At 42.7% G+C, this 8974-nt stretch overlaps 1 protein-coding gene across 1 annotated transcript in view; it reads left to right on the top strand.

Moving 5' to 3' along the window:
- Positions 1-327: 327 nt before the first annotated feature.
- LOC132831521 (branched-chain-amino-acid aminotransferase, cytosolic-like) overlaps positions 328-8974 on the top strand; it is a 58428-nt gene continuing 49781 nt past the window's right edge. Inside the window, exon 1 of the mRNA XM_060849717.1 lies at positions 328-605. Coding sequence (XP_060705700.1) covers positions 543-605 — 63 coding nt within the window. The 5' untranslated portion in view covers positions 328-542. The remainder of the gene's footprint in view (positions 606-8974) is intronic.

Genomic DNA, 8974 nt, shown 5'->3' with positions numbered 1-8974 from the left:
TGACTTCACCTCCTGATGTTGCCTGGCTTCCAGTTTCCTGGTTGTCTACCTTTTCACACTGCCTGCAACAACTGATTATTTGGTTACACCAAAAAACTGCAGGTGCTGGAATGCAAGGTAGACAAGAAGGAGGCTAGGAGAACCCAGCAAGCCAGGCAGCATCAGAAGGTTGAGAAGTCAACGTTTCGGGTGTAACCCTTCTTCAGGACTGAAAGAGGCAGAGAATCTCTTCAATGTGGGCATCCTGAAGAAGGGTTACACCCGAAACGTTGACTTCCACCTCCCGATGCTGCCTGGCTTGCTGGGTTCTTCAACCTCCTGGATGTCTGCACAGCAAATTATTTTATAGTTACCACATCATCAAGGCACAGAAGAAAACTATTCGGCTCATTCACCGAGTGTGTGCCCCGGATACATTATTGATATTTCATTGCATTGCAAAGTTGCTCCTGTACCTCCTGCACTATTCAGCCTGTTTGCGGAGGCGGAACCTGTTTTACAGCGCTGTGACGGGGCTGGAGGTAAACTCGAGCCGGTTTAGTATGCTTGTGGGACTCAGTGCAATGGCGGCAGCAACAGCAAGAACCGGAGCGGGTTTGCTGAGGGTGAGTGTGCGCCTCAGGGGATGGGAATCATTGCACCAAGGCCGGAAATGGTTGAATTGCGCCGGGGACTTCCAGATTTTGATTAAAACTGAATCTGGTTATGGATTTCGAGCCTCCCAAAACACTCACTGTGAGCTACGGCTCTACAGTCAGCAGTCACCTTAGTAATTTCTATAAGTGATGTATAAACACAAGTCAGTTTGTGGCAGAATGTTTGACCGCGGCTGCATGCAGTGATGAGCTCAAATCTGTGCTACCGTGAGGTTTGAAACGAGTTTCTGCATGGTGATGTGGTGGGCTATAGCTTACTCAGGGAGTCAGGCTTGCTGTGTGTCAAAACACACCTCACATACACATTGTAGAAGGTTTGGATAAAGATGATGGAGAGTTCAGTGGTCTTTCTTTTGGAAATGTCTGACTGGGAATCTCACCCGCTGTTTCATCTGCCGTTTGTATCTGTTGGAAGCAATGGCAAATTGATATTCAACTTTTTTGGCAACATGAGCCCTTCTTCAGGAATTAGAAGGGCTCATGCCTGGATGTCGATTCTCCTGCTCCTTGGATGCTGCCTGATCTGCTGTGCTTTTCCAGCAACACATTTTCAGCTCTGGTCAGACACTTCAGCCAATTTCCCTCCTCAGTTTAGAGCACTGAACTGGATGCAGTCTGGGACTTTTGATCAGTGCAGCTCTGTGTGGTTTATCGTTGGAATATTCACATTCGTGCAGAGTATTGGTAGCTAAAGATTTGGGGATCTCAGTAAAAATGAAACTTGGCTCATTTGTCAGTGCTTGTAAAGTTAAAAATTGCACAACACCAGGTTATACTCTGTCTATGCTCCCCCAACAAACCACCCTCCTGTCCTGGCACCCTCCCCTGCCACTGCAGGAATTGCAAAACCTGTGCCCACACCTCCTCCCTCACCTCCATCCAAGGCCCCAAAGGAGCCTTCCATATCCATCAAGGTTTCACCTACACATCTACCAAAGTCATTCATTGTATCCGTTGCACCTGATGCGGTTTCCTCTACATTGGGGAGACTGGATGCCCCCTCGCAGAGCACTTCAGGGAACATCTCTGGGACACCCATGCCAATCAACCCCACCGCCCCATGGCCCAACATTTCAACTCCCCCTCCTACTCTGCCGAGGACATGCAGGTCCTGGGCCTCCTCCACCGCCGCTCCGTCACCACCTGATGCCTGGAGGAAGAACGCCTCATCTTCTGCCTTTGAACACTTTAACCCCAGGGCCTCAATGTGGACTTCACCAATTTCCTCATTTCCCCTCCCCCCCCCTTACCTCAATTCCAACCTTCCAGCTCAGCACCGTGCCCATGACCTGTCCTACCTACCAATTTCCCTTCCCACATATCTGCTCCACTCTCCCCTCTGACCTATCACCTCCATCCCCACCCCCCCATTCACCTATCATACTCTTTGCTACCTTCCCCCACCCTCCTCTCTGACCTATAACTGCCATCCCCACCCCCATTCACCAATTGTACACTTTGCTACCTTCTCCCCAGCCCACTCCATTTATTTTTCCACCCTGGAGGCTTCCTGCTGTATTTCTGATGAAGGGCTTTTGCCCAAAACATCGATTTTCCTGCTCCTTGGATGTTGCCTGACCTGCTGTGCTTTTCCAACACCACTCTGATCTAAACCCCTATACTTTGACTACCCCAGTCCAACACTAGTACCATGTCATTATTTAATTTTTATGTAAGTATAGTATGTGTTTCCTCTTTAGACACATCATTCCTGATGAAGGGCTTATGCTCGAAACGTCGAATTCCCTATTCCTGAGATGCTGCCTGGCCTGCTGTGCTTTGACCAGCAACACATTTTCAGCTGTAATAGATAGTATAGCCAATTTATGCTTGGGTGTGCAGTGTGACACTGGAATATGATAAATAAAATAAATTTTTCAATAATATATATGGTGCTGATCCATTAATAAAAGCTTTCACTGCCCCGATTTCCTCACAGTGTTGAGTGGATCAGGAAATAATATTCAGTAATACTGGAAAAACGGAGAAAGGCACTAAAGATCAGAGGGGATTGTAATATTACTCCAATGTTACGAAATGAAAGGTCTTCAATAAAATAAACACTCTGTATTAGCCTATTTTAGTTTGTGCACAGAGAAAATATTGAACTTCTTTTAAAAAATTGTTAACAGAACGTTTTGTTTCAAATGACATCAGACAATACAGTTTAAATGTGTCAATAGTTCAACAACACAGTGACAGAGATATATTGCAAAACAGTTTATGGGTTCACAGAAATCGTTTGTCAGTAAGAGCTGGATAGTGCCTTACATTTATTTAGTTATGTGTCAACAAGAAGGAAAGTAGTCATTCTCAGCATTCAGCCCTTAGCAAGGGCAAGTTCAGAAATAGAAACCTGGTGGAGTCTCTTTCCTAGTAACAAAGGTTTCAGAAACCTCAGCATAGTTACATGGGGGAAGTGGTAGTGTAGTGGTCACGTCAATGGATTAGTAGTAGAACATGAGGCTAATGTTCTGAGTTTGAATCCCACCATGGCAGATAGTAAAATTCAAATTCAATAAAAATTTGAAAGGGGAGAAAACTAACCTCATGGCAACCACTGTCATTTGTTATAGAAACCCATCTGGTTCACTAATACCCTTTAGGGAAGGAAATCTGCCAACCTTTGTCAGCCTGATGCTGCCTGGTTTGCTGTGTTCTTCCAGCCTCCTGCCTGACTACAATCCTTCCTTTGTCTAGCCTACATGTGACTCCAGACCCACAGCAATGTGGTTGACTGTCAGTTACCCTGTGGACAGGGGTGAGCAATAAATGCTGGCCTAGCCAGTGCTGCTTTATCCTATCAATGCATAAAAAATAAATAATTCAAATATATTTAGCAACATGCAGCACCACAATCACATTGCATATCAAAGGATAAGTGGTACAACCTGGCTTTGATTACAAGGGGAATGGTACAGCCTGGTCCTGATCCCTGGGTGGGCCCGGTAATCTGAATCAGTAAATACGCATCATGCCTTGCAGTTTACTTGAGTTAGAGACTATTTTGTTTTCCATTGAAGTAGAGATACGTGTTTGGAGTGAGGTGTGGATAGGATTTTAAACTAAATGTGGGGGGAAGAGTTGGGAATTATGGGAAAACTTAAAGGGAGAGGGCTCAGCAGAAGTTTTTAAAGTTTCCAGAACAAGTAATTGGACAGAGTATGGAAAGAGTCAGGAATCTAACTTCAGGAACAGCAATGGGGACAACTGAGGAGGAGGCAGTCACTGTAGCACTGAGGGTATTGATCTTAAATACATGCAGTAAATGTGTATGAAACAAGATAAATAAGCTTGCAGCACAAAGTGAAATTGGCATGTTCAATCTTGTGGGTGTTATAGAGACATGGCTGCAAGAGGATCAAGGCTGGGAACTAAATATCCAAGGATGTAGGGCAGTAAATAAATCAGGAGACAGAACAGAGTATATAAGAAAGGCACAGTTACAATTATGGGAGATTTGAATCTGCAGGTGGACTGGGAAAATCAGGTTGGTTGCAAATTCCAAGAAAAGGAATTTGTGGTGTGTCTGCGATTTTCTTTTGGAGCAGTTTGTGGTAGAGCCCACTAGGGAACGGGTAATTCAAACAGGTGATGTGTACTGAGGCGGACCTAATTGGGGAACGTAGGATGATGGAATCTCTCGGAGGCAGTGACCATAATATGATAGAATTCACCCATGTCAGTTTGAGAGGGAGAAGCTTGAATCGGATGTAATTGTATTACAATTGAATGAAGGTAACTATAGAGACCTGAGGGAGGAGCTGGCCAGAGATGATTAGTAGGAGAGCTTAGCAGGGAAGACAGTTGAACAGCAACGCAGGAGTTTCTGGGGGTACTTCAGGAGGTACAGCAGAAATTCATCCCGAGGAAGAAAAAAAACTAAGGAGAGGATGAGGCAAACATGGCTGACAAAGGAGCTAATGGACATGATCTATTTGGATTTCCATAAGGCCTTTGACAAGGTGCTACAAAAAAGGCTGCAAGATGAGAGTACATGGTGTTAGGTACAAGAGACTGGCATGGATAGAGGGTTTCCTGACAGGCAGAAGGTGGGGATCAAGAGATCTTTTTCAGAATGGTTGCTGATGACTAGTGGAGTTCCACAGGGATCAGTGTTGGACCACAACTATTCATGTTATGTATTAACGATCTGGACAAAGGAACTGAGGGCATTGTTGCTAGGTTTGCAGATAACACAAAGATAGATGGAGGGACAGGTAGTGTTGAGGAAACAGGGAGGGTGCAAAAGTACTTGGACATGCTAGAAGAGTGGACAAAGAAGTGGAAGATAGAATACAGTGTGAAAAAGTGTGAGGTTATGCATTTTGGCAGAAAGAATAGAGATGTAGACTATTTTCTAAATGGGAAAGGTTTCCAAAATCTGAAGCACAGAGGGCCTTGGAAGTTCTGGTTAAGAATTCTCTTAAAGTTAACATGCAGGTTCAGTTACTGATTAAGAAGGGAAATGCAATGTTAGTATTCATTTCAAGAAGGTTAGAACACATGAGCATTGCTGTACTTTTTGACACTATTCAAAGCTCTCGCAGACCACATTTGGAATGTTGTGAGGATCTTTGGGCCTCGTATTTAAGGATGGATGTGCTGGTGTTGGATACGGTCCAGAGGAGGTTTGCAAGAATGATCCCGGAGATGAAGGGCTTGTCATATGAGGAGCAGTTGAGGACTCTGCGTCTGTACTGGATGGAGTTGAGAAGGATGATGGGGAGTTCTGACTGAAACTTACAGAATACTGAGAAGCCTGAATAGAGTGGATGTGGAGAAGATGATTCCACTATTTCAATAAATTAGGACCCAAAGGTACAGCCTCAGAATGAAGAAATGACCCATTTTAGAACTGAGATGAGGAAGACTCTTCAATCAGAGCAGTGGTTAATCTGTGTAACCCATTATTGCAGATGACTGTGGAGGCCAAGTCATTGAGTGCACTTAGGACAGACAGGTTCTTCATTAGTAAGGGGATCAAGGGTTACAGGGAGAAGGCAGGAGTATGGGGTTGAGAACATATCAGCCATGATCCAATGGTGGCACAGTCTTGATGGGCTTAATGGCTTAATTCTGCTTCTGTACCTTATTATCTAAACAGTTAGGGGAAGAGATCAAAATTTTGGATTACTCCACCAAGGGCTGTCAAAACACAGGATCAATGTGCTTCTATCCTGACGCACTTTGTATGGTACGATCTGCCTGTATAGCGTGTACAACAACACGTTTAACTGTATCTCGGTACGTGACAACAATAAATCAAACAAAACGATGTCCTTCTGTTCTGTATGCTTCCCGGATGCTCTGGAATCACAAACACAAAGCATTAGCTAAGTTCTTCTAATACTTAATTTGTATTTTTTAAGACCATACTGCATGTCTTTTTTCAGTTTATATAAAAGCATAATTGATGAAACTTGGAAGCATTTTATTTTGGTTCATGGTATTAATAAACAGTCTTACTATCTCTACTCAAATAGTGGTTACACTGTTGTTCGAAGTTGTGTAGTAATCTACAATTAGCCATAGTTAGTCCATAGCGAATAGCACTTCTACTCCCAAATTAAAAAGTTGTATCAGAAACAAAAACAGAAATTGCTGGAAAAGCTTAGCGGGTCTGGCAGCATCTGTGGAGGGAAATCAGAGTTAACAATTTGTATCAGGTGACCCTTTTTCAGAACACTGAATAAGCATCCAGTGTCTGCAGTTCTTCTGGTTTTATTTAGAAAGTTGTGTGTTTTGTGTCCTATTCCAGAAACCACCTTCTGGATGAGATGTTAAACCAAGAAGTTCTTTCGGGTGAATATAAAAGATCTTACTGACTGCTGCAGTAAAGAAAATATGCATTTTGTCAAAGCTTTTTGTCTTGCACCCATCAGGACCCAGTGTTCCCTCTGAATGTTTTTTGGTGTGCAGACCTCTGAGTCTGTGCATGGCAGTAATGTCTGAAACCAGAAGTCAGTGCAATCAGAATGTGGAAAATATTGAAGTAGCTGTGCAACTTAGAGGAATGTTGATCAGGATCTTTCACAAGAATACAAATTCAAGTAGTAAAGTCAATATCTATACACTGAGAGGAGAGTGCAGATTAGTTAATGAGTAGACCAGTTGAAGAAGGCAGCTCGCTGCTGCTTCAAGTTAACTTGGGATGGGTAAGAAACGCTAACCCATCCAGCAATGCCCGCAAGAGAGATTTTTTTAAAAAACTGTTACCATGGAGAAGGAGAATGTGCCCATTAATGCTGTATGACACTTAACTGCCGTACAACTTCCTTTATATATAGGTTGACTGAGTAGTTGTGGATTTGTCCTGAGAAATAATTCAGCAAATGGCTTTAACATATTTGTTGAGTTGAAGTCAGCATAGTGCACATACACATTCTTTCCCTCTCCTGAGTATGAATATAAAGAGAGAGCCACACTTTGAGCCTGACTGACAATCCAAAGTGGATTGCTACCAAGTAACTAGATCTTATTAATAACAAAATACTGCAGATGTTGGAGATTTGAAATGAAAACAAAACACTGGAAAAACTTAGTAAATCTGACAGCATCTGTGGAGGTGACAGATGCTCCCAAACTAGACCTTCTTACATTATTTCAAACAAGACCACGGAAGTTCATCCAACTGCCATTGTCAATAATTAATCTGATTGGCCTCACTAAAAACCTTATCTTGTCATTTCTTTCACTGACATTTTTAGGAGATTGTGATGTCAAATTGGTTGCTGCATTTTTGACATTATGACAGTGACTACACTTCTGAAATAATTCATAGAATCTCTACAATACACATAGAGGCCAATCAGCCCATTGAGTCTACACCAACCCTCTGAAGAGCATCCACCCAGATCCTTGCCTCCACCAGATTCCTGTAAGCCTGCTTGGTTAATCCACCTAGACTGCACGAGGAAACCAGAAGACCCAGCAGAGACAAGGGGAGAAAAATCACCCAAGGGTGGAATTGAACCCAGGTCCCTGATGTTGTGAGCCAGCAGTCCTAACCACTGTGCCAATGGGAGCTAATTAATTAGCTGCAAAGTACTTTGTGCTTTAGAACATTGTATGGTTGCAAAAAATGCTATATAAATGCAAGTATATTTTTGATTACACATTTTTCTTCACGTTTTGTTGCAAGGTCATTTTTAAAAATTATTTTTCCATTTGTTCCACATCGTTCAACTATCTGTACTTTGCAGTCTTAATGCTGGTTTTAATTGGATATTTGCATCAACAGCTGTTTATTGGCTTTTCAATTGAAATGCTATTCATTTTTTTGAAATCAAACTGTTTCATTACTATCAGTCTTACTATGCCATCCATCACCTTTAATGTTCATTTACTCACCGCCAATGTTGTGGCAGCAGTATTTGCCAAATTTACAAGATGCATTGCAGCACCTCACTAAGCTTTTTCAGTATTACCTTCTAAAACATTCTACATCCCAGAAGGACCAGGCAGTAGAAACATGGGACCAGAATCACTCACAAAGTCCCCTCCACACCACTCACTATCCTGACCCAGAAGTATATCACCATTGCTTTGGAACTCCCTCCCTAACATCATGTTTTGGACTGTGGGAGGAAACCAGAGGGCTATACCAGATGAATTGCAACGGATCAAGAAAGGGGAAGCTTAAAGATGGACAACAAATGCTAACCTTCCCTGTTTAATACATTCTGCCAATAGTTGAGATGAACAGCCCATGTACCTAGCGTCACATCATCACTGGAATTCATACGTCACTTTACTCATTTGAGTGACAGGCAGAGCATCCTGTTAGATAAAACTACCACTCATGTCACCACTGTATTGTAGTTTAAAATAGCTTGCTCAAGTTGTGAAGATACTTTACCCCACAATGTAATTCATATTATTATAGTAATAGAAGCAGGAGAAGGCCATTTGGCTCGTCAAGCCTACTCGGCCATTCATTAAGATCATGGCTGATCTATCCATTGTCCCACCTCCACTTACCTGCATTATCCCCATAACTCTAAATTCCCCTACCATGCAAAAACCTATCCAACTGTCGCTTGAATATATTTAATGAAGCTGCTTCTACTGCTTCCTTGCAGACAATTCCATAGATTCATTATTCTTTGGGAAAAGAAGTCCCTCCTCATCTCTGTCCTAAATCTACTCCCCCTAATCTCGAGGCCATGTCCCCTAGTCCTAGTCTCACCCACCAGCGGAATCAACTTGCCTGCCTCTATCTTATCTATACCTTTGATAATATTACATGTTTCAAAAGACTCCCTTTCATTGTGCTAATTCGAGCAAGTACAGTCCCACGCAGCTCAACCTCTCAT

Source organism: Hemiscyllium ocellatum, chromosome 33 (assembly GCF_020745735.1).
Source record: "Hemiscyllium ocellatum isolate sHemOce1 chromosome 33, sHemOce1.pat.X.cur, whole genome shotgun sequence".
Classification (NCBI taxonomy): domain Eukaryota; kingdom Metazoa; phylum Chordata; class Chondrichthyes; order Orectolobiformes; family Hemiscylliidae; genus Hemiscyllium; species Hemiscyllium ocellatum.
Note: the sequence above shows the minus strand (reverse complement) of the source record. Positions and strands in the feature narration are given on the sequence as shown.